Raw genomic sequence first — 24,576 nt, 5'->3', positions numbered from 1 at the left:
TCTCGCCCCGCTCTCGCCTCCTGGCCTATCGGGGGGGGAGGTGACGTCACGTGGGGTGGCGCGGCTCGGGTGCGCCGGAAGTGTCGTGCTGCGTCGTGCCATGGCTTGAGGCTGTGCTTGCGGTGAGGCCGGGCCGGGCCGGGCCGGGCCGGGCCGGGCCGGGCAGGGCAGGGCAGGACATGGCGGCGGCGGGGCCCGGCACCGGGGAACCGGCACCGGGGAACCGGGACCGGCAGGGGCGCTCTAGGGCGCGGGCTGCGGCCCGCACAGGCGAGCGCGGCCCGTGGCCGCCGGGGCTCCGCCTCGCAGCCGGGCCGAGGCGTGCGGGCGGACCGGGCGGCGCTTCTCCTTCCTCAGAGCTCTAAACGCCTCTCGCTTTGCAGAGCGCGAAGCGGCTGCGATTGATCCGGGGCTCCTCCCCATCCTGCCTTTGAATTAATGGCGCATATCACCATCAACCAGTATCTGCAACAAGTAAGCCGACTTTTTTTGTTGTTGTTGTTTCTTGTGTGTGCTATCAGAATATACAGGGATACATTCTTTTTTTTTTTTTTTCCTGAAAGTGTGTTTTTACTTTATTTAAAAAAAAAAAACCTGTCTAGAAAGCATAATGTGGCAAATATATGTACTTGCTTAGTGTGTGGTAAGTATTCCAGCTGCGTGCTGAGGATGTGTCCCTGAAATATGATCTTGTATTTGGCTTGATATGTCAAATGTGGCATCACTGATAAGGCGTCAAGCGAGGCTGTTTGCGCATAAGAATTAGCGTGGTGGGATTGTATGTGTGCAGGGATTTAAGGAAGAACCCCAGTTTACACGCAGAGAGGGTGCGYGTGGCAAGAGGATGGAGAGGCAGGAACAGAGCCATAAAGATCTTCAGCCAGGCTGAATCCTCAGGGTCAAGCTATACCTCTTACATTGCTTCTCTTTGCAATATAAAGAGCCTCGTCATTGTTATTGCAGTCTCATYGTTGTTACCATGTTCCTTTCTTGAACCAGAATCAATAAAGCCAATTGAGTGAAGGGCAGATAATCGGGTAGTTGTTTGGCGTTCAGTCTGAGAAGTGAAGCAGCTGAGATCTCTTGGGACAGTGCTCTGCTCTGAAGAGTCAGCATCTTTTCCAGTTAACAGTCTCAATGATCCTGCCTTTCCACTCTTCCTGCTGTATATGCTGTCAAAGTAATTTTAAATATTGTTAGAGTTCCTTTGCTTTACTCCTTATATTTTTATATCTTTGAAAAGAAAAACAGCTTTATGGAAAGCCTGAAATGAAACCTGAATGCGTAGATAAAATGTTATGGAAAGTAGCTAAATAGGGAAGAAAATATAAAATCAACTGCTTAAACTATTTCAGAGAATATGTTTGTTTTGAAGGAGTCAAAACATAGTCTTCTACAACTAGTTTATGTTATTAAGCATTGAATTAATTTCTTATTGTTTGCAAATTATGATTAATGGCAGGACCAAATTCCATCTGCAGCATCCCAGATGACAATACTCAATTATTTTTTTTATGTCTCCAATATATATTTCATGCTCCACCTGCCAAGAAAAAGGAAAAAACAAGCTGCTTCTAATTTGTTTCATAACTGATGTCTTCAAATGTAAAACCCATGTAGTTTATTTTGGGCTTCTCCAATTTGATTGTATTGTATAGGTATTAAAAAAAGAAAAGACACCCCTACCTTCTCTCCTGAGAGTATATTATTATTTATATATATTTGTGTGTTGAAACTACCATACAAATTCTTTCAGTTTTAAAWTTTTAAAAACTCATGTTTGGGGGTTATTGACATGGATGAATGGTCATAACAAGTTGACTTTCATAGGTACCCATTAACTTATTAACCTAGCCGTGAATAGATTTTTTTTTTATTTTATTTTTTCCCCCTGTGCAGGTGCAAGAAGCCATYGACAGCAGAGATGGACAATTTTGTGCAGAATTGGTATCATTTAAGCATCCTCATGTTGCCAATCCTAGGCTTCAAGTAAGAACTTGTTATCCTGAGACCATCCGGTTTTGGTCCTGTTTGCCTTCAGTGTTTCCCTGTACGAGTTCCTTTCCACTGGGTAAAAACCTCAGAAATCTGCTTTACGGGACAGAGCAGGATCCCCTTGCAGGTTTCTTCTCCCCTTTCTTTTCCTGGAATTCTGATTTCTGTCTTGTTTCCATCTTTTCCTGGATGGATGGTGGTAGGTTTTTTTTTTCTTTTTTTTGTCTTCTCTTCCCTTCTGCTTTGAACTGTGTTCTGGATGGGCATCACTTTGGAGGCTGCCTGTGGCCAGGTCCCAACAGTGAGTTAAGTGGCCCAGTGGGAGTGGACGTGAAGATGAAATCAAGTGGTCCTGAGGATGCAGTGCTTGTACTTTGTGGTTTTTAACTAAAACTTACTCTAATCTGGTTCTGTGGACACCAGCAGTTACATTATATTGAACATGAGTTGTAGTATAAAGTAATGTTAGGTTTTTGTAGATAGGGAAGGCATGCTGTGATGAAATACCTAAATGAAGTTCTATTTCTGGTCCAGCATGTATTCTTTTAATGTTTCATTAATTTATTCTATTCTTAGCTTCCATCTCCAGAAGAAAAGTGTCAGCAAGTTCTGGAGCCACCATATGATGAAATGTTTGCAGCCCACCTAAGGTAAGGATGGACTGGCAATGGACAAGTGAGTTGTGAGATGTGCAGCAATCATAGGGAGGCATATCCTTAAGTTTTAATTATTTTAAATGGCATACATATATTTTTTTCTTTTGCTACTCTTATAATCAGTGTTAGAATTGCAGGAAATGGACCTCTCCTTCTTCTTTTCAGTTCTTCTTTGCATTTGCTGTTCATCTCTCCATGGCCTCTGACACAGCTTTGGATTTGGTGCTTGTTCTTTCCATCTTTAATTTTTACTAGTTGCACAAGAATTCTAAATGAAATAAGAAAAATTGAAAAGAAAGAATTGSTGGGGAGGGGAAGGGGTGAAGGGAGGAAGGAATTTTGCTCCTAAAAGTACTCTTAAGACAGCTTTAAAATTCAAATAATTATACAAGGTTTTTATTGGAGGAAAAAAATGCCATGCTATGTTTGATACTCTGTTTTAATTCAGTCTCAGAGGTCTTGGAAATGTTTTCTTTCCTGTCCCAACCTCAGTGACAGTTTCAATAAGGCTTAGCTTGTTTTGGTTCATACTGTACAGACAACAGAARTAAATCACTGTTCATATACTAGATCAATTTTTTACAATTATCAGACTCAGGCTTGTGTGACTGTGTTAGGAATACTCCCAAAAATATTTCTATTTTTTATGATAAGTGGGCTCTAAAGCTCTACATCTATTAAAAGGCAAAAAGAAATGTTTGTTTCAGGTTTAGGATGCATTCGATGCACTAATGTTCTCTCCRACAGGTGCACTTATGCTGTTGGAAACCATGACTTTGTAGAAGCCTACAAATGCCAAACAGTCATTGTCCAATATCCTTTTCCATAAATCCTGTGYGTGGCTTTCACCTTTTCAGTTTTGGTGGAATGTGTTCTGCTTCCAAATACCCTTCATTTAGGTGTTTCAGCAGGGGAATCCAGGTACACTTTATGCCTTTCAAATTTCTGTGGGAAAACTGGCATTTGCCTCTAAATTAGAGTATTAACTTCTCACAGAGAATAGGAGACCCTCAAATTATTAATTTCCATCCTAGTTTGTATTTATTTAGTTGGGAAAGAAGCTACTGATAAAGATGTTATTTTATCTTTCGGTGACGGGTGCTTTTCACTATTTTGCTGCAGCACTGAGTGGAGCATTGCAGTGCTACTGTTCCTTCCTTTGCTTCTTGGCTTCTCATTACAGGGCGTTTTGCTGATTTCTGCCATTTTATAGAGCATATAATATTCAGCATGATGCATCTCTGCTGTTTATAGTTTAAATCTCTGCTTTACTTCATAGCGTTTTACATTTTCCTATACATGTTACATCTTTCCTGCGTGCGTTTCAGGCACATAAAGAAGARAACTGGTGAGTACATTGTAAAGAGTTGACTCTCTTGCATTGTTACGCTAGCTTAGCAGTCAAACTAAAACTATGCCTATAGCTTTTATTTATCTCCATACAAGATAGCAGGATTTGTTGTTGCTGCTGTTTTGGTTTGGGTGTGGTTTTTCTGTCTGTTTGTTTTGTTTTGCTCTGTTGAAGCCATAGTAAAAAGGCTTCTGAATGAGTTCTCCTTCATTGTCAGATTTTTACAATGATGAGTTCTTGAAGACCTGATTTTTCACAAAGAATCGTTCTAAATAAAAAGGACAGATTTTAAGACTCCCATATATTTCTCTAGTTTTGTGACCCGCTAGCAAGAAAAAGATGCTTGTTCATCATGCCTTGTTTATTGCATGCCGTGCACATTCTAAGTGTAGAACATTTATATTTTTCTAGGGCTTTGCCTATTATGTATGCTGTAGCTCTTGACCTTCGAATTTTTGCTAACAATGTAAGTAGATCAGAACTGTACATTAAGAAGCTGATTAATTTCATCCGTTAGGAGCTATTATTTCTGGTAGAAATATTTTATACTTGTCATATTAACCTGATTTTGTTCACTACTGTTCAAGCTGTTGCTTAAAAAATAGGCACACTTAAACATACTCATATGTTGTTTTGTGAATGAGTATATTCATACACTTGCATAGAGAAAGTGTGTGTGTGCGTGCACACACAAGTGCTTGTGCACAGCCAGGCTGTGTAATAAGTCTCAATTCTGTAGCCAAATGACACAGAAAATTTGTATTTTTGAGACTCACAAGGAATGAGTATTTGGGATCTGTCATGCTRGAAGCATTTGAGCAACTTCAGTATACTCAAAAGATGCATTTCTGTTTCTTTTGCTTACATTTCACCTACTGGAAATGAAAGCAAGGGTCAGTGTTGTAGTGAAGCTTGTTGGAAAGCACATTAGCAAATATCCACAGTCTTGGTGGGTTTTTTTTTTTTTCCCTCTAATCCTTGTTGATTGTTTATGTTCTCTGTTAATTAGTGCGTGGGATCTGAGATSCTTCCCACTTGACATGAACAGTGTTGCCAACTCATTGTTTTCTTTTGGGTCTGCAACATAGGCTTTTTTTTTTCCCCTGAATATGTCATGTCCTAGTCATGTGCAATTGCTGGTAAATGTGTGGACTTTTGATTTTGTTTGATTTTGTCTTTTTTGTCTTTTTGCTTTGCTTAAAAATCCAGACTGCAGACTTAAAAATTTCCAGACTGCAGAGAGAAACTAAATCATAAATTCTGTAACTTATATTTGTATTTCAAAAAACATTACTTTGTTCTTACTTAAAAGACAGTCTTTTTTTTTTTTTTTGCTTGACCCTTGCTCTTTGAAAGCTTGAGTTAGGATTAATGCTCCAATTTAGCTGTAATGTGATTCTGAATGTAGGTGTCTCAGTACTGTATTAATCATAATGGTGCTGGAGCTGATGGTGCTAGGGGTTATTTGCAACATTCTGATTGTCTTTCTGTGTATTCAGTTTGTTGCAAGCTGCTTAGAAGCCTCTAATTGTTTTAGTTATTTGCTTTCAGTTACTTTTGTTCTGTAAACTTGAGTGTCTTTCAGGCTTTGGGGAACGGAAGGCACACGGGCATGACGAATCTGTTGTGCTTTGCCAAATGCTGTAGTAGGGAACTAAACTCTTTATAATCCTGTGAACCACGATGTCSAATTACACGTTGTTTCTTGCCATGCAATGACAGGCAGATCAACAGCTGGTGAAGAAGGGGAAAAGCAAAGTTGGTGACATGTTGGAAAAAGCAGCAGAGTTGCTGATGAGCTGTTTTCGAGTCTGTGCCAGTGACACGTGAGTGACAGACCCGCTCTACAGTCCGCACTATTGAATTGTTAAGAACTTAATGAACTRTTTCCTCCCACTTTTAGTCTATTCTCCTTTCACTATTAACCATAGCTGGGGAGGCATCCCTTGAAGTTTGATAACGCTAAAGTATATTATTGGGAGGGATTGATTAGGTTCTTATCTGTCAGGAAAGATGATTAACCCTTTTGTGCCTCACTAGTTGGCAGCRTTTTTTTCTGCCCCCTTTCAGTTAGGCTGGAAGATGATGATTCTTTGCTTTCTGCTCTTAGCAGTTTTAATACTTCTCAAGTGGAGAAAAAGCTTTTTTTTTTCATTCTTCTTCCCCTTGAATACTGGAAACGACGGTTATGCCAGTGTATTTGTTACAGTTGGAGTCAGGAACTTGCTGCACATGAGTGATACCATCTTGCTTGGCATCTGCCATTTTGAGAAGGAAGGCAGCAGAGCTGCCTTCAGGATGGGGGTTGGGACAAACATTGATTTGGCAGTGCTGGTATGGTCTAAGACCAGAAATTTGGCATTGTTTTTTATTTTCAGTCGTATTCTTACCCTAAAACATCCATAACGTGGCTGTAGAGGGAMTGAACATTGTAAGAAACTTAGATTTTATTTCTTACTTTGTTTTTTTTCTTACGACAGGCGAGCAGGCATCGAAGATTCCAAAAAGTGGGGCATGTTGTTTCTCGTGAATCAGCTGTTTAAAATTTATTTTAAGGTAGGTTCAAGTCTAGTATGCTTTTTTATTACGATTATTATTACTATTATTCAATATTCTAAGTCAAATTCACCCCTCTTTATTATTTACCCTCCGAGTAAAATACAGTTAACTTTTTTAACAGATCAACAAGCTTCACTTATGTAAGCCCTTAATTAGAGCAATCGACAGCTCCAATCTGAAGGATGAGTACAGTATGGCACAGAGGGTGACGTACAGATACTACGTTGGACGCAAAGCGATGTTTGACAGTGACTTTAAGCAAGGTACTGTGGGTCCCTAGCAAGCTTTGAACTCTCACTCCTAGATGTGAAATGTGCTTGATGTCCTTTGAATCAAAACTTCTACAAAAGGTGCAGTTGTGGGGTTTTTGTTTGTTTGTTTTTACTGACCAAAGCAAAATCACGTTGCATGATCCAGGGACCCATAGGCTGTCAGATMTGAGGTGACTTATCTATGTGACACTTCTAATCGTAGTATAAGCCCTGTTGCTAAATGTTGCTGTCTATAAATTGCCCTGTAGTCCTCCTAAATACACTGTGTGTATGCATAATAAAATAGTTATCTTCTGGGTGAGCATCAACAGGCTATGTTTGTAAAGGGTCTTACAAAGGAGGCTTTACAACTTCCTTTTCCTCTTGAAGTTGCTCTATGTCAGGTAGGAAACCTTCAGCAAAGTGTACTGTGTGATTAGAGCCAGTGCCCAAACAAGCCACTAGTTTAAAAGAAAAGGTTCTGGAGCTGGTTTTGTTCCCTAAGCAGTTTCTGTCGCCTGTTAGCCCTGTCGTCTTGGTCTCAGTGAAAACTGATACAGGCTTTTCACAGTCCTGTGCTGTACATGCTGGCACACTTCTGCATTATCAGTAGAAGTGAGCATCAATCACAGGCTGCTCACATGCCCTGGAGAACCTGATTTGTGCATTTGGAGACTCTTTGTTTCATCAGAGCTTTGTGAGATTCCTCCTGTCCTGTAGTAGCACCACCACTCAGTAATGTTACTGACTTGAGCTGGTAATTCCAATTTCATTTGTAACTGTTACCTTTGGCCTCTAGACATAGACATTTTTTGTTTCTGAAGGTACATTTTTTGTGTGTATTTTCCTGACCTATTTTGATTTGATTCCTTCTTACATCATTCAAAATGTCATGGGTGCAGCCTGGAGACAGACATGAAGCACAGAATTTGCCTTGTAGTTTTAATCAGTTTTGCTGTTGACTCGGTGTTTTTATTTGTGTCTGCAGCTGAAGAGTACCTGTCGTTTGCCTTCGAGCACTGTCACCGCTCAAGCCAGAAAAACAAGAGAATGATTTTGATTTACCTGCTGCCTGTAAAAATGCTGTTGGTGAGTAGATGTTACTCTTCCAAATGAATTTAGAGGGGCAGATGAGACATGCTGGGTATCAGCATAGTTTTGTTTTTCCCACATTGATATTCAGAGCTCTCTCTGCCTGTCCCACATAAGTCATCATACATAGATTTGTACAGCTGGAAACAGTGTTGCCCTGTCATTACGCATGTAAATGTAGAAAACAGGGGAAACCCTAAATATTTTCCCCATCTTTCTTTGAGCTCTCTCAAAAGTAGAACCTGAAGTTACCTATTTAATAGAAACAAATGCTCCTTCAAGCAGCTTAAAGTTAGAAGAGCTCAGCTGATGTGTAGCTAATGTTGCTGAGCGCCTGCCTTGTGGTCAGCTGTGCACATGTGGGCCAGGAAAATACGTGGATTCACTAGGACAAATCTATCCCTGTCACCAGAGGGGAGTAGAGAGGCTATGCGGGTAGTTTGCTGAAGACTGTCRGAGCAGATCAGCCGCAGGAAATAAAGGACTCCTGGCCTTGGCTTTTCCAGCTTAGGGCTTGCCGATGGCAACTTGTGCATCTACCTGCTTCAGGCATGTCGGAAGTGTCACCAAGTGGAGCATTTTGGTTTTGATCACTAAATGGATCAATGAGGTCTGATTTACCATTTGATCGTTTTAGATATATATATGCATTTAGTTCTATTAATGTATATAAATAACATTAATGTATATAAATAGAACTAAATGCATCTCTGCTGCTTATTCCTGTCCTCCATCCACTGTTTGAGTTCCCTGAGTTACTGTGACTATACAAATTTTATTCAGTGTAACTGAGGGGCCAAGAACAAAATTCTGGAGTGTTTTCTATTCCTGGCCCTATTACAAAAGTGATCCTGCTCACATGGTTAATGCATTTATGATCCCCTGTGAGAGTTCCCTTCTTCCACTTTTGCCCCAACCTGTTTGTGACAGTTCTCCCTTTTCCCTTCTGCGCTCCCTATTCAGCCCCTTGCAGTTTCATGTTGGTTATTACTCTGCAGCTCCTTTTTGATGACAGAAACCTCTCGTGGGGAAAGGGAGAGCGTAGGGATGATTAGATGCTGTGTTTCATTTGTATTTATTGTCATTCTTACTAGTTGTTTTCAGATCAAGCAGTGATAGGGTTGACAAAGCAAAAGTAACAGACTTGCTATAAAGTTTTCCCCCTTTCAGCGGCTGCCTCGGGGCGGTGGGTCTTTCAGAGACCCCAGGGCTCTTGTGGAGCAGTTGTAGTGTGCAAGAGGCCCTAAAGAAACCAGGTGAAGGTCCTGAAGAATTCATTTTTTTAATCAGTGGCCGAACATTACCATGAACATACTAAAATAGCTTGAGTGTTCTTGGTCGTGGTGGGTTTTGGGGGTTTTTGTTTTGTTTTCTTGTCTTATTCCTAGCAGCTCTCAGTAGACATGTGGCTGAGCTGCTGAGTTCTGCTCTCAGTAATCCCCCAGCCAGGAGAAGGGGTTACCCACAACACAGGATGATGACAGGGTCACCGAATGCTTCTGTGGTTAATAGTGGTAACTAAATGTAACATCTGACCAAGTCCATGTGCAATATCATCTCTGCTGTACATGCAGGAGGGGGGGGGAAATAAGTTTCTTTCTGATAATGCACAAGATTCAAAGTCTTACCTGATGTAACGCTGAGAACTTTTTATTTTTCTTTGAATTGTCTTTTAAGAAGGGACATTTGTACATCCATATGGAGCCATAGTGAAAAGAAACCTGGTACAGACAGAGCTAGCACTGAGCTGCGCTGAAGTGCTGCTTGTGGGATTAGTAGTTCTGGGAGTTTGCTAATTAGATCATACAATCATAGCATACAGTTTGCAACAACMTAGGCCTGTGTCACAGGATCTTCATTTACAAATTTGAGAACTGTTCCCCAATAGCTAGAAATTCTAAGAGACTCCCTGAACCATGATATACAGGTAGTTATCACAAGCTATGTTACAGGGTGTTTGTGTCTTACAAAATACTTTTATTTATCTCTTGTTCTATAGCAAAGGAAATGTAGTTGAACATTTCTGTTTCTCCGACAAATGTTTTTTAATTTTTACTTAAAATACCTTTGACTTGACTCTGGAAAACTTGGAAACGGTTTATTTTTCAGGGCCATATGCCAACAATTCAGCTCTTAAAAAAGTATGACCTTATGCAGTTTGCTGAAGTAACAAAGGCTGTGAGGTATGGGGTCTTTATTTTATTGTATCGTATTTGTTAGTTCAAAAAATGTTACATAAATATTTTTATTTGGGATGACTGAGGGGGGGGGATTATTCCTACCAATTCAGACTTTCTTCCTTTTGTCAGAAGGATCAGACCTTCTCATGTTTTTATTTCTTCCATCCTTACAGTGAAGGCAACCTTCTCCTGTTGAATGAAGCTCTGACAAAGCATGAGACCTTCTTCATTCGATGTGGAATTTTCCTTATTCTGGAAAAGCTGAAAATCATCACCTACAGAAATCTCTTCAAGAAAGTGTAAGCCTAGCAAGCTATATTTTTGCAAAGGCAGATTTAATGTGGTTTTACCTAGGACTGAGATGGAAGTATGTATATTCCCTAGTTTTCTCTAACAGACCAAATTTCCACTTAAACTGAATTTACTGTAGAGAATCCATTTTACTAAGAACCAGAGTTTTTCGGTGATTTTTGTTTTATCTTTTTCTCCAGATATTTACTACTCAAGACCCATCAGCTGTCTCTGGATGCCTTTCTGTTTGCCCTGAAGTTCATGCAAGTGGATGATGTTGATATTGATGAAGTTCAGTGCATTTTAGCTAACCTAATATATATGGTACGTGCTCCCCACTTTGCTTTTTGTTCCTTGCAAACTGCAGTCAGTAAAAGTGATTATAGAGAATGGAAGTTTATTACAGAATTATATTAGATCCATATACCTAAATCTAAAGTGTTTGTGTTTGGTAGCTTATTATTCCTTTGAGCCCAAAGGGCAAATGTTTTTCATTTGACATGGAGAATTACTCTAGTTGCTGCCTCTTTCTGARGAACCAGATTTCTGAAGCATTGTGGTATGCTGAAGCATAACTAAGATAACAGAGAGTGGGACAAAGAAATGTGCAGTTTCGTTTATTAGATTGGGAGTAACAGTTAATTTAAACCATAGTTTGAAAGTGAGCAAGAGTGAACTTAAAAACACTTGAGTTTTGCCCCCTCAAGGAGATGTAAACTGACCAGAAGGGGGCCCTGGCAAGAGGCTCTCACTCTACCAGAGATACTGGTTCACATTTATTGTTAAGGTTCCAACTTCCTGCCTATCGTGCGAGCAGACTGACTAGAAACTGTTTTGCTTGCATGGGTATAGAAAACAAGCACAGCAGTGCAGTGATGATGGAGTATACCACCCACAGCTTGGATTCAGTCTGAAGACAGCTGAAATACAGAAACCATGGTAACACCCTCTGTTTTTCTCCTCCCAGGGTCATATTAAGGGGTATATATCTCATCAGCATCAAAAGCTGGTGGTCAGTAAGCAAAACCCATTCCCTCCGCTGTCCACGGTGTGTTGAGCCTTGCGTCTCCTCCAGGCAAGTGCTTCTCAGCTGCTCCGAACCACCCAGCGAACACTGTAAATGACCTGGTCCGTGGCCAGTGCTGGAATACCAGGAACTGTTTGTGGCTCCTTTCCCAGAACGGCCAAGGCTGCCAAGGTAGCAAAGTGCATTGCAATGAAACGCCSACTTTTTAACCAGGACTTCCACGGGCTTCCTAGAGCATTTGAAGTGGCTCACCAGGAAAYGAAAGAAGAGCATTCCACATTCCTTCTGAAGTGTTTAAAAGCTTTATAGAAAGTACTTTATGTTTTTGTTTTTGCGTTTATCTGTCTGAAAAGAGAAGTGTTATGCTCTAGTRCTAAGGATATTACTCCCATCTTCTGGGTGGAAACAATGTTTTTCTTTTTAATTTTTTTTTCTTTTTATTTTTCAATAATGGTATTCATGACTTGCTGATATTGAATACTCTCTTCAGGCCCTCTCTAACAACTGGAGATTTTGTGCTTGACACCAAGAGCTTTACTGTGTCATTGAAACCTGTAAGTGTAAATAAATGTTGGATGTTTAACTAGAGGTGCTCAGAARTGGCTCCTTTTTCTCTTTTGTAATTCCTGAAGCAATTTGTTTAACTTGCATCATGATGAAAAAGGGGCATGGCCAAGTAATTTATCTCTACACCACTTTATTCTGTTTCTGGAGAAAAGACTGCCACTGGGTCCATGATTTTAAGTGTCTCCTCTACAGGCTCCATTACCTTAAGTTTTGTGGTGGTGGGTTTTTTGTTGTTGTTTGGTTGCTTGCTTTTTTTTTTTTTAAAAAAATTACCACATAACTTTGCCTGTAACGCTGGTATCTTGTTTGTTGGCTTTTGTCGTGATTTCGAAGGGAACATGCAGTGATATAAGGTTAAATCCTGCATTGACGTGTGTGTTTAGAGGCCTGGTATTCCTGTGGCTATACAAAATAATAATTGCGCGGGTGCTGAAATAAGAATATGGATATGTTGAAGCAGAAGAGAATGAAATAACTTATTTCCTTTTAGAAACAAAAGTCTGTAACAAACTTCCAAAGCTTTTTGAGTTAAAACATTGACAGTAATAAGAAACTAAGAGTTTTGTTGTTTTTTTTATTAAATAGGTTTTTCACATAATGTTTTTTTCACAGTACTGTGTCAGCAGAGGAAGGAGAGGGAATCTTGGGCTTCTTTCTGTGAGCTGGAGTTAAATATGTACAGTATTATTGCAGCTTCCCTTCCTGTGTGTTGTGACCGAGAGTCAAACTGCTCTACGCGCTGCACCCAGGTGTTCCTGGGTTCCGTGGGTGCAAGCTGCAACACAGGCAGTTCCATCTCCAGGTGAGGAGGAACTTCTTCCCTGTGAGGGTGGCAGAGCCCTGGCACAGGCTGCCCAGGGAGGCTGTGGAGTCTCCTTCTCTGGAGGTCTCCAAACCCACCTGGATGCTGCCCTGTGCTCTGGGTGTCCCTGCTGGAGCAGGGGGGTTGGACTAGATGATCTCTAGAGGTCCCTTCCAACCTCAACCMTTCTGGGATTCTGTGATTCCTCGCAGGCAGCGGGAGGAGTTTGGTGCTGGAGAGTTGGTTGCGTTTGTGTCTTACTTCATTTTTTGCTTAAACCACACCRCGTACCTGGCGGTGTTGGTGAACACGAAGGTCTCCGAGTCGCCGTTTCCCGGCGGCCGGGAGCCCAAGATCCCCGTGAGAAACCAGGTGCCCTTGTACTCGGCGGCGACGAAGCCGCCCCCAGCCAGGCGCCCGGCCGCGGCCTCCCGCCGGCGCCCGCAGAACTGCCGGGTCGTGAGGCTGCCGTTGAGCGCCCGCTGGCAATCCTCAGCGGGGACATAGGAGACCCGCAGCTCCTCGCCTCCCCCGCCGGCCCTTTTCCAGCCGCTGACGGTCCCCACCACGTGGGGAATCAGGACGTGCTCCGCAAAGTCCCGCTCGGGGACGCACACGGGCCGCTGGTGGGTGCTGCACTCGACGGGAGCTCGGAGYCGGAGTAAGGCCACGTCGTTGTCGCCCGTGTCGGCGTCGTAGCGCATGTGCACGTGGATGGCGCTCACCCGCGCGCTGCTCTCTGCTCCTGCTGTCCCGTTGTGCCCTGTGGGGCAGTAACAGGCTCGTGATGCCTCTTGTTAGTTATGGGGCATCACTCAGGAGGGATGTAGCCGAAACCTTGAAGACTGCATGCAGCAGCAACYGCTGGTTTATTCTGGGAAGCGTGTTCAACTGAGAAACTACATGGTGTTTGTTTTTCAACAACAACAAATACCCTCAAAACAATAAACTAGAGTAAATGTAAATTGGGGGGCATACATAGTTTCAGAGTGGAGGTACAAGTAACCAAGGGTGGCAGGGAATTCTGGTGTGAAATATTATCATTTTCTCCTTGGAAAAGGGAACACCTCTCAATTGAGCTGTTTTTGCCTACTTCTAGGCCATTACAGTGTTGTCCCGTTGCAGTTCTGCGTTGACCTCTAGAGGTGCTTGTCTCTCTTGGCTTGTTGAAGACACCTCTGCTTCTCATTCAAGATACTCAACTGAGATGCTTAAACAMGAAGCTTTTCTTATAATATTTTTATACAATAGAATTTTTAATAAGCTACTTTTCAAATTAGCTTGCCATTACTTAAGCGTGCTGGGGAAAAAAGKAAAAAAGTAATAATAAAAAAGGTATGGTCACCTACCAGCACCAATCCTGATTTCAAAATTGCTGTGCAGAAGGGCACACTCTGCTGTTGTCAACACAAAGTTCCTTTTCAGTAGCACTCCTCCGCAGAAGCCCTTCCCTTCTGAATTAAGCAGCAGCACCTCAGAGGAGGAAAGAGGGAACAAAAAAGAAGAAAGAGAAAAGAGAAGGAGGAAAAGCAAACCAAAAAAAGACAACAGTGAACAACTCTGCTTGCATGAGGCTGACTGATAGGTTTCATGAAATGCCAGAAATACCTGCCAAGGAAAGCCCTTGTCCCGTTTCCTCCTGGTTTCACTTGTCACACTATTAGTGTCTTGCACTGTGCCACATGCACACTCATCTAGCAAAAGAAGAAAAAAGTGAAAATTCATGTTGTATCATTTCGAGACAATCGCTGTCTGCAGGTATTTCATTGCTTCCACGCTGGCTCTGGGCTTGAATTTTTGCACTAGGAAAGAGGAAGCAGGATTTCTTGGCTGTGGAAAACCAGAAGAGTTTGCCTGGCTCCTGTGGTGTAATAGGTTGGTGATGGTGCAGCCTGGTTTGGGGCAGGGTGTTAGGCTCGGGGTGASCAGATTTGCTGTGTCTGTACACATCTTCTGGCCTAGCTTAACTGAAAAGAATCAGGTTTTTGTGACCCTGGACCATACCACAAGGTGAACAGAAAGGGGGATCAGGGCAGATAAATACRAGATCCCCTTCTAAATGCTGTTCCTCCTCTAGGACAACCCTGAATGCGCTTTCTCTCTTAACAGGGATTTAGTCCACCAGAGCAAACTAGAGCTAATCTAGTTTGTACAACCCACCTGAAACACACATCTAGTGCAGACAGGGGATCTTCTTCACTGGGACTGCTGCTCTACAGCTTCTCTCATGTTGTGTGGCCCTTATTTTGCTCATACAGGCAAGGCCTAAGCGTGTTACCATGTGTTTACAGCAGACCTGTTTTGCAAAAGGGGTTAGTATGRTCTGGGAAAAAAAGAAAACAACTCTCACTTTAATTAACAGAGCAGTAAATAGTGCCCTTCATTTATCTGAATCARTTGGGAATGAGGTTTCATTCCCAAACAGACAATGAGTCTTCAGGGGAATTACTCCTTATGGAAAGTGGAAGTAGGATGGAAAACCTGCCCTGGCCTGGTAAGATGATGCAAGTGCCTTCTGCAGACCCACATCTAGGTGTTCAGATCAAATATTACGCTTTCACTGCTGCTCAGGTACTTGGCCACTGGCTGGTGGCCCTTAGTTTTCAYTTTTTTTTTCTGCCAAATCTAGAAGGTCAATGAGGTTCTTGTAACTTGAGTCTCTCAGGAGGCTCAACTGCAACCGGATTTCCATTTTATTCCCCACTCAGCCATGCACGGAGCGGGCGCCCTCCACACCTTGTGCCCCCACCTACCTAACGCAATGCACTGCTTCTTATCCTCGCCGAGCTTGTAACCATCAGCACAGGAGCAGTGGTAGGATGTCGTTCCRGGGTAGCAGAAATGGTGACATCCTTCTTTTGCTTCGTGCCGACATTCGTTTTTAGCTGAACAGAACAAGCAGAGCGTCGGCAACAGGTCAGCTGCAGGTCTYTTGCATAGCTCGAGTCCTCTTTGCTAAGTGCCTAACGCTTCTCGCCCTGCTAAGGGGTGGCTTGGGGTGATGCTCTTTGCCTTGTGGTGATGCTGCCCACCACCTTGTTCCTTCTCTTGTCAGGCAGCAATGGGAGAGAGCTGCGGCTTTGCAATTTCTCCCCACACCAGCATCTCTGCATCTCTGGGTTTTGGAGAACAGTAGTAGTTGAGGGTCAACGAGGCCTTCCCTGTTGGAAGATGCCAGGGACTTCCTTTGTGCACCTTTGAGCACAAAGCACCAGGTACCTTCATTTGGGGGCAGAACCGGCATGTTTTAAGAAGGCAAGTATTGCTTAGGGAGGGGGGAAGCTAAAGCTCCCTGCTTCTCAGTGAAAGCAAATTCACAGCTCTTATTTCTCATACATATGCCAAGAAAATTAAAAGTAACAGCTGCCATTATTAAACATAGCTGAACAACGCCCTTCAAAACACAGTCGCTTTCAGCATTCCATAGCTGCACAACAATCAAACTTCAGCCCCAAGCTGTGGCGTGGTGTGTTTGGCCCATGGATGGAGAAGTAGCAAAAAAAATGGCTTTGGGAGGCTCCCTCAGACTCCTGCTGCGYGGATCTGGTTCCCAGCACTGGTCCGAGGGTGCCTCCCTCAGCGGTGCCCACGGAGCTGCTCCGCGCCCGTCCTGTCGCACCCCGTGCAGACGGGGACGCTGCCTGGGAGCAGCCAGGGCGGCCACCACCCCGGGGAGCCCCAGGCAGGCAGGAATACTGAGGTAAGAGCTGGAAAGCGCATCCGGGTGGATGCGAAAGCCTAGGAGCTGGCCCGGCGTGTTGGAGGTGCCAGAACGCGTCTGTTTTGTTTTGTGCTTCCCCTTGGAATGGTTTGTTGTTTCACCRTTTGCTTTCTCTGGCAAAATTTTGGTGTCTGTTTTCTGAGTAGAGTGAGAATGAAAAAAAAAAATTAATTCCAGCGCAAAGGATGACTAAAGGAAAAAGAGGGCTGCAGCTTTGGGGTGGGTGTTTTGCAGCCCCTGCCTTAAAGGGTTGTAGAGAACTCTTGTTTGTTTGTTTGTTTGTTTGTTTATGTAGTAGCTCTCTTATTTAGTTTTCATACTTCTAATAGGTTTAAGCATAGCAGTTAGTACTAGATAATACAAGAAATAATATGTAATAACCATTAGGCATAGAATGAGGTAAATTTATGAGTTGTGGTTTAGCATATGTAAATATTACAAGGGACTTCAGTGTCGTTAATAGGAAGCTACAGGCTCAAAAATTACTAGAGAAGCAAGAGGTTATTTTTTTCATAGGCAAAGGATTATAAGCAGTAGTTTGAGCAGTAACTACCCAATAAAGATATTTTTTACTGTATTCAGACTGAGAATTAGAACGCAATCAGATATGATTATACCATCTTTAGACTAGAATCTTCTTTATGATTTAGCACATCCTTGTGCCCTTCTGTCCTGAGAGAGAGAGCTTTGAAGGTCCATGTAATATTGGAGGCAGCTACATGACTAAGAAGTCCCATCAGGAGGGGAGTTTGGGGTCTTGATGCCATTTAGCACCCCAGGGCCACAGGGTGGAGGTAACTAGCACATCTTTGGAGTTCTACCCATCTTTAAGGACGAGCAGCCAAGGAGGCTCAGCGGTCTTGTTTTCTGGTGGGCTTTGGAGCTGACTTTGCTTTCTATGCCCTGAAAAGAGGGAGGGTGAATGGAKAAAGTCAAGGCAACCTCAGAATACTGAAAACCATGGCAGACTTGCCGAAGGGCATTCAAGGCAAGTAGCACACATCACCTCTGCCAAGAACTGCATATTTTATCCTAAAGCCAGTAGCTGGTTTCACTAGATGAGCACGGTTCCCAGCGTGTCCCCCACACCAGGAGGAGATGAGCGCCTCGTGGGAGGAGGTGCCTTACCGAAGGCGCAGTTCTCCCCTTCGTAGCCGTCGACGCAGGTACACGTGTAGCTGCGGATGTTGTCCTCGCACACGCCGTTGTGCTGGCATGGGTTTGAGGAGCACCTCTTGCCCTCTAGGGAAACACCACAGGAGAGCGGGGAGTTACTGGCAGCAGTGACCCCCACTTGTATCAATTACACAGCGCTCTTCCCAGCATGGGAAAAAAAAAAGCATTTGGAGAAGTGTTGCCAAAACGGAAGAAAACAGTTAGGAAGGAAATGTTGCATTTCACTGAATTTTGCCTTGTAGGCAATTTTTGCCAGAATCCCCGCTTTCAAATATGCTCTGGCAATGCTTAGCAGGGAAGCAGGGAAGTGCACGGAGGCCAGAGGTGGTTCTGAGGGATTCTGCGCTGCTTCTGGGACCCATCGGACACGTGCGGGCCCCTTCTCTTCCTGCCTCAACTGCCCAATCTGTTGCAGCCGGAGTCTGAAATGGTCATTGTATTAGATGATATTAATTCCCAGAAAACAAGCAGAATACAAAATGATCACAGAAATGATCTTTCAGTCTAGCAATGACTGTTTTCAGCTCTGTGCAATGCAGCCTGGAGCCCGGCCCATTCAGGAGTTTTGGGACATGGAGCAACCGATTGCAGACAGCCCCTCTTCCAAGCCTGTCTGGAAAGGGGAGTCTTCTGGGAGCTGATTCCCAACAAGAATGTCTTCATTATTCAAAAACTATAATCATTCTCTGCAGGAAAAAAAAAATGTAGCTGGAACCTTAATTTTCTGTCAGAAAAGTCCTGAGCGACACTACATTTTTGTTTAGTTATCTCYCTCCTCATTATCTTGATATTCTGAACATGCATTTCCACTAAATTAATGTAATTACCAGATCTTGAATTCTTCAGTATTTCAAATATATAAAAAAACAACCTAACCCTGCTACAGATTTTTCCTGTCAAGCTAATAGCACTGGTGGCACATGCCAAAAGTTCAAAGAACCCTTTTCAGTTCCTCTTCAAGGATGGAGCTGGAGCCTAGTGCTGACTAAACGCTTCATGCATTTACTCTTCAAGAACATAATATGAGATCAGTATTTCAAGTGTTACGTGGTAGATTTAAATATACTGGGCAAAAACCTGGCATCAGAATTATCTAGCGAACATAGTGAACCTGTGTTCCTCCCAAAACTAGGAGGAGATTGGTCTTTTACACACCTGTACGAATAATATGAAATTGCAAGCCAGAGGATTTCCTAGTGCAGATGAACTACAGGCAGAGCTTCAAGGTTCCCTTTAAGCGGGCAACTGGAAAGACTCCAGAGTAGTTTGGAAATGTTCTCCAAATAACAGCAGCTTATCGTGGCACTAGTTGTCTGGGAGCAAGCCAGAAAAGCCTAGCTTGGGACATGAACTCCAACCTTTCTAAAATTCTAAGTCTTCATCTGAAAGGTTAATTCTAGTCAGCGTAACTAGCGTCAGGGACAGAAAGATGAAAACTCTGTCTGATAGTCGGGAAAAAAAGTCAGCTTGGGCTAATGCATGTGCATTTTTTAGCTTTAGCTGTGCTAAAATAACTGGCTTGAAGCAGTTACCACCTCCAGCACAGGTGCAGCGAGGCCCCACCATATCCCAGCAGTGTGTGTCCACCAGGAGAGCTTTGGGCTGGGATGGAGGGGCTCATCAGTGCCCTTGAGGAGGCAGCTTTGAGGCATGAAAAATTCCAGCAGCAGCAGCTGGGAAGCTGGAGCTAGGAAAGGATGGGATCCACAGCCTCCAGCAAGTTTTGTGTTTCAAGCCTCTGAAACACATCCTGAAACACTGGTAAGGAGGCCTTGGAAATTTCTGGGATCATATGAGATACCGTAAGACTGGAAAAAAGGTAAACTTAGCACCTATGCTATGCTGTGTCAGCTTTGATTTAAACAGAGCAAGTTGGATTAACACAAAGTCGAGCCAAAACGTGAGCCAGCAAGTGGCAGTGCTGATGCTCAATCTTTCTCTCCAGCCATGCTTTTATTTGCAGCACAGATTTGCACTGTGAATCCTGGAATATGGATGGAAAAAAAATGGATGATGTGTTTGGGGGGTCTAGAAAAATGTGGCCTTGGAAAACAGGATGAAAACAATGGGTTTGTTTAAAAAATTATTGCTAAATGCTGTTTTTATCACTTCTTGTCTAAACTAGTTACAAAATATTTWAAAAATCAGTTTAAGAAAAGAGAAGCATTCAGGATGCAACATGCAGAGAGGAGCAAGCCCAGTAACCATAAGTTGTTGCCCAGACTCAGTGCTCAGGAGGCATCCAGTTACCTCAGTTTTCTTTACAGGTTGATCTCGATCTCTTGCTTTGGGGGCTGTCAAGACATGACCCTAGGAGCCCATAGGAAGCTCAGGAGCTTTTAGAACCCATCTATCTCACTCAGATTTAAGTACTAGGCTTGCAACAGACCAAGTCAAGATGCTTACAGCTCGACAACATTAAGAAGGAGAAATCAAGAGGGCCAGCTTACCATAATAGGCATCCCAAAACATTTTCTGAAATAAAAAAAAAAAAGAGAAAACATATTTCAATTGTTAAATAACATATTCTTCCATAAATATTTTGGTAAAAMAAAAATATTATGTCAGAGGGTGCATACTTCAGTTCAACATTTGCTCAGCTACACAGTGGGAGGGATTTGGATTCCTGCTCCTTTTATTGTTTGCTGAGCAGTTATTAAGGAGAAAAAYGCACTTTATAGGCAAAAGAGAAACAGCCAACCCCTTCAGCAATATGGTTTCCTGGAAACACTGGCCAGCAATGATCTGTCTGGCCTGGGAAGTGACCCCAGCATTGCTTGGCCCCCCACAAGAGGAAGCTGGAGGGCGTTTAGCCGTGTCCAGGGAATAGATCACAATACTTTTTGACCTCACAACCTTTTAGAACAATGAACGCTTGGGAGAACATTCCCATGTGTGTGTGTGTGGATGTGGTGTGCGCGTGTGTGTGCAATGGTCCATTTTGGGGTGAACTGCCAGAAAGGCAGGTACTACAAAAGGATAAAATAGATGTGGCAGGATGCGGACAGTGATGGGCATCCCCACTCACGGCTAAGGGCTCCTCCTTCATCGTTTTACTCTCTTGCTTGTCCCCCAGAAATTGCTTGGCCCACRCTGCTGGTGGCAACTGATAGCCCTGAATGAGCTGCAGTGATTTAAAGTGGTCATAAACTCTTCCCTCCACACAYCCCTCCATCCCTCTGACCTTCAACTTTCCTTGCAAAAACAATCTCTGGCAAGATTCCTGCTAAGAGCCCAGCATCTTGCCATGCATTTCAGAGGGGCTGTTGTACTTACAAGCATATCATCATTTTCAAACACTTCCCTTGCTTCTTCATGTGTGCATCTTTCCTCCAGGCACTCTCTTTCCAAGCTGCCCTGAAGGACCTCCTCCAAAAGCAGGGAATTGGCTCTCCTGTGCCTCTTGATAACTTTGTTTGCATCGTCACCAGATATAAACACTGAAATATTGCATGACACAATGCTAATATAAGTACTTATATTAATTTTCCCATCTACATTCACTTTTTCAAAGAAAAGATTTTAGTAAGCAGACATATTAATCATGAATAGAAATCTTTTGGCTAATTCAGTGTTGCAGCAGTGTTAAATATATATACAGAAAGAGCTCTAATTTCCCAGCCCAAACTAGACTGAGAAGCCAGGGGGTTGTTGCCTTTTTTTTTTTCTTCTTTTCTTCTTTTCTTCTTTTCATCATACCTCAACATGTGATGTCCTGTCCCCTTGTCACTGTTCTGTGGTAGGCTTCATGGCTCTCTGATCCCAGCAGGGCCAAAACAACAAGTTACTGAGTCATGCCATTATTTATTTTTCCCCTAGGTTTATGCAGCACCAAGTACAAGGGGACCCTGGTCTTTGGCCAGCGCTCTGAGCTTGCACAAAAATGAAAGTACTCAGCTGTAATTCATTGCTGAGCTTTTCTGCAGAATTCCTTGTACATGCAAAAAGCTCTTGAATCTGCCTGCAGCAGCCCCTCCCACTGCTGTTTTAACTATAAAACATCTTTGGACGTGACCAGGGGAAGGAGATATACCACTGGAAAGGCAGAGACGGTTATGTAAGACTCCAGGGGACTCCCAGAATCTTGAGCAGAAGTGAAAATTGTCACTATACATTTCTGATAAAATCAGCAATTTTCAGCCTGATTTCATGGGCATTTTCTGCTGAGGAACATGACATATCTCAGTCAGATATCCGCTATGGAAAACAAATAAAAGTACTTCTCAGTAATGCCCACRAAAGCTATGAGTGCTATATCATATACCATGCCTTATGGGGAGGATATCATAACCTTTGCAGAGGAAAAATCAAAGAAAAGAGAGATGTTAGAGATATCAGCAATGATACCCAGGACAAATATTGCTTGGCAGCAGGATGCTGAGCTGTAACCCATTGTCTATGGCATTAACCCTTAGGCAGCCCTCTGTGTCAGTCTGTATTTGTCACTTCTCCTATACTTAGTATGAAAACCCAATGGGGCAGAGACTGTTTCAGTTTTGTTTTGTTTTGTTTTTTTCCATACAGCAATTTGAGTCCTAGAACTGCTGGGCACAAYAGTTGTGTTAATCAGCTATACTACAAATAGAAAACATGACAGTAGTAACAGGAAATGTATTCTGAAACCACATACAATTTCAGTGTTGTGCAGGATATTCATGTTATACATTAGTATATACTGGCAGTGCACTTTTCTTGGTAGGATCATTTTTTCTTTTCTAAGTGATCACTTTCTTTTTCTCCTTTTCTCATTTATAGCCTCATTTTTGACAAATCATGGAAGATTAACACAGAAATGTGTACTTCTGCAAACTACAAAAAGCTTCTCAGCCTCTTTAATAAGACTKTTTATTTCATCAGTAATTAGAAATATGAAACCATATATATGTAATTCTGTGATTCTGTGATATATATATRTTTAGTATCYGGGGCACTTTTTAGGAATGGTAAGTATAGATAAAATATCATCCTTATGTAGATCATGGCATTTCAAAATGTTATTGCTCCATAACCTACTCTAATTTTTACTCGAGTACATGAAAAAAAAAAARRRRAAWKKWAWWMAAAATAAGGAGCAGAAGTTTTTCAGCAAGGCTGCCCTGTGCTGCAGAAACTGAGCCTGATAGAAGGTACACAGTTACTCACGTGTTTCAGGAGAGTGGGAGCGCAAAGCAAAATGAAAGCTGCAACAAAGCAAAGGCCATACCTGTCTGCTCTGCCTGCAGGAAAGGGAGGACAGAGAGGAGGCCCAAGAGTGTCCCCAAGCCCCTTGCCATTGCCTTGTCTGAGACTTACGGCCGCTCGCCCGCCTGCCTCCCTGCAGCGCCGCTTCCAAGCGGCGACGTGGGAAATGTTGACGTTTAAAGTCCAGCTGCTCGTGAGACAACAAAACCTCCAAGGGCAAAGCCTGTCCTCAGGGTCAACACGCGAGCACCTTAAAAATACCCGTTTGGTGATGCAACAGTGTCACTTTGCACCATGAGARGAATATTCCTCCCATGCCTGGGCCCCTCAGTGCAACCCAAAATGGGGAGAGGTGAAGCCCCATGACTCTTCTTTTGTATCATAATGAAGCACAGGCATGAGCTTGGTGGTAACTGCAGGGAAGAATTTTATGGTGTGACTGGTTTATATCCCCATAAGACATTTACCAAGACAGTAAGGGAAATTCTGCTGTCTTTGCAGGTTAGCTACACTGGTCAAATCCTACTGCCTGTTGGGCTTCAATGAAGTGACCCTGTAAATTTCCGCTAAATTTCCCTTGTAAAGCTGTATTTTAGTGGCTCTGGCATTCTTTCTCTTTATGTGTGCCACGAAGGAGAGGATGGGAAATTCTTCCAGAGCCTGAGGATCTCAGTGGCATCCCTGTATATAGTCTGCCAAAGGGGATCTAGATAAGAAACTAAAAGAAGGATTTCCTCTGCTGCTCTGACCATCAGCTGGCCATCCAGCAAGGCATAAGACAAGAAGACAGATGAAAGCAGATTACAGGAAAAGCCAGGTCCCCACTGAACCTGGATCAGCAGCACGCTTGTGTTGCCCAGGCAGGACATTGCAGCAAGGGGGTCAGGCACCACCCCGGGAAGGCTCCCAAGAAGAGAAGGAAATGATTTACACAGTCAGAACAAAAAATACTGTAAGGAAAAAAGTGCTTTTAAAAAATCTCTTTGGCTTTTCATCTGTTACGTTTTTCATTTATGTATGGCTTTTCCCATGCACTCTCCATGGGGATGTTRTTCCAGAAGTATACTCCAACTTTTTAACTTCAGCCCTTCTAACAGCAAGACTAATTTTATTGGCAACCAATTTCTAACCTTACATCATTGTTTCTCCCTAATATTTCTGAGAACTAATTAACATAGCTTCCCACCCTCTTCGGTTCACTACGAGTCAGGCTTTTCTYAGCACATGAGCTCCCTATCCATGCTCCCCATCATCCCCCTGAGGCCATGAAGTTTACGGCAATTTTCTTGGCATTGGGCTGCGGCAATGCTTTTCCACATTTTTCATGCCAGCTTATAGCCATATTCTCTTCATGGCTGGTGTTTATGCCTCCCTTATATCTCTGCCTTCCTGCAATGATGACTATCACCTGATGTATATGCAGTACAGTGAGCCAGGCTCCCTTCTGCACACTGAGRTGGAAGACATGGCACCACTTGATGTCAGCATTGCCCCAGGACTTTGCAGAAACTGGCACAAAAACATGCATCTGTAAAAAAACTTTTTTTTTTTTTTTTTAGTGAGCTGTTTACATTTTACAAGCTTCTGCCAATTAAGGAGTATTTTTAGGTATAAGCTAATTATTCAGGTCAGGTTAATAATAGCAACACAGAGCTTTAGAGACTGTGTTCTCTCCAAAGTTTAGTTAACATGTTAATACTTTCTTGCTCTTTGTTTGTTTTTTACTT

General features: G+C 42.8%; 2 protein-coding genes across 2 annotated transcripts; one reads left to right on the top strand and one right to left on the bottom strand.

Moving 5' to 3' along the window:
* Positions 1 to 354: 354 nt before the first annotated feature.
* Positions 355 to 12,013, top strand: PCID2 (PCI domain containing 2). Its single transcript, XM_026044296.1, has 14 exons — positions 355 to 474; positions 1,900 to 1,989; positions 2,572 to 2,645; positions 3,399 to 3,464; positions 3,958 to 3,999; positions 4,414 to 4,468; positions 5,725 to 5,828; positions 6,483 to 6,558; positions 6,683 to 6,824; positions 7,801 to 7,901; positions 10,014 to 10,087; positions 10,258 to 10,383; positions 10,576 to 10,699; positions 11,343 to 12,013. The coding sequence occupies exons 1-14, from the start codon at positions 439 to 441 to the stop codon at positions 11,430 to 11,432; spliced, it is 1,200 nt and encodes a 399-aa protein (XP_025900081.1). The 5' UTR covers positions 355 to 438; the 3' UTR covers positions 11,433 to 12,013.
* A 932-nt stretch (positions 12,014 to 12,945) lies between these two features.
* Positions 12,946 to 22,941, bottom strand: PROZ (protein Z, vitamin K dependent plasma glycoprotein). The gene is made up of 8 exons (XM_026044283.1): positions 22,872 to 22,941; positions 20,945 to 21,108; positions 20,119 to 20,143; positions 17,621 to 17,734; positions 15,525 to 15,656; positions 14,380 to 14,465; positions 14,121 to 14,244; positions 12,946 to 13,534 (listed from the first exon to the last, which is right to left on the bottom strand). The coding sequence occupies exons 1-8, from the start codon at positions 22,939 to 22,941 to the stop codon at positions 13,029 to 13,031; spliced, it is 1,221 nt and encodes a 406-aa protein (XP_025900068.1). The 3' UTR covers positions 12,946 to 13,028.
* Positions 22,942 to 24,576: the final 1,635 nt, after the last annotated feature.

The sequence above is a fragment of the Nothoprocta perdicaria genome, unplaced genomic scaffold (genome assembly GCF_003342845.1).
Source record: "Nothoprocta perdicaria isolate Ctin4 unplaced genomic scaffold, notPer1 scaffold_358, whole genome shotgun sequence".
Classification (NCBI taxonomy): domain Eukaryota; kingdom Metazoa; phylum Chordata; class Aves; order Tinamiformes; family Tinamidae; genus Nothoprocta; species Nothoprocta perdicaria.
Note: the sequence above shows the minus strand (reverse complement) of the source record. Positions and strands in the feature narration are given on the sequence as shown.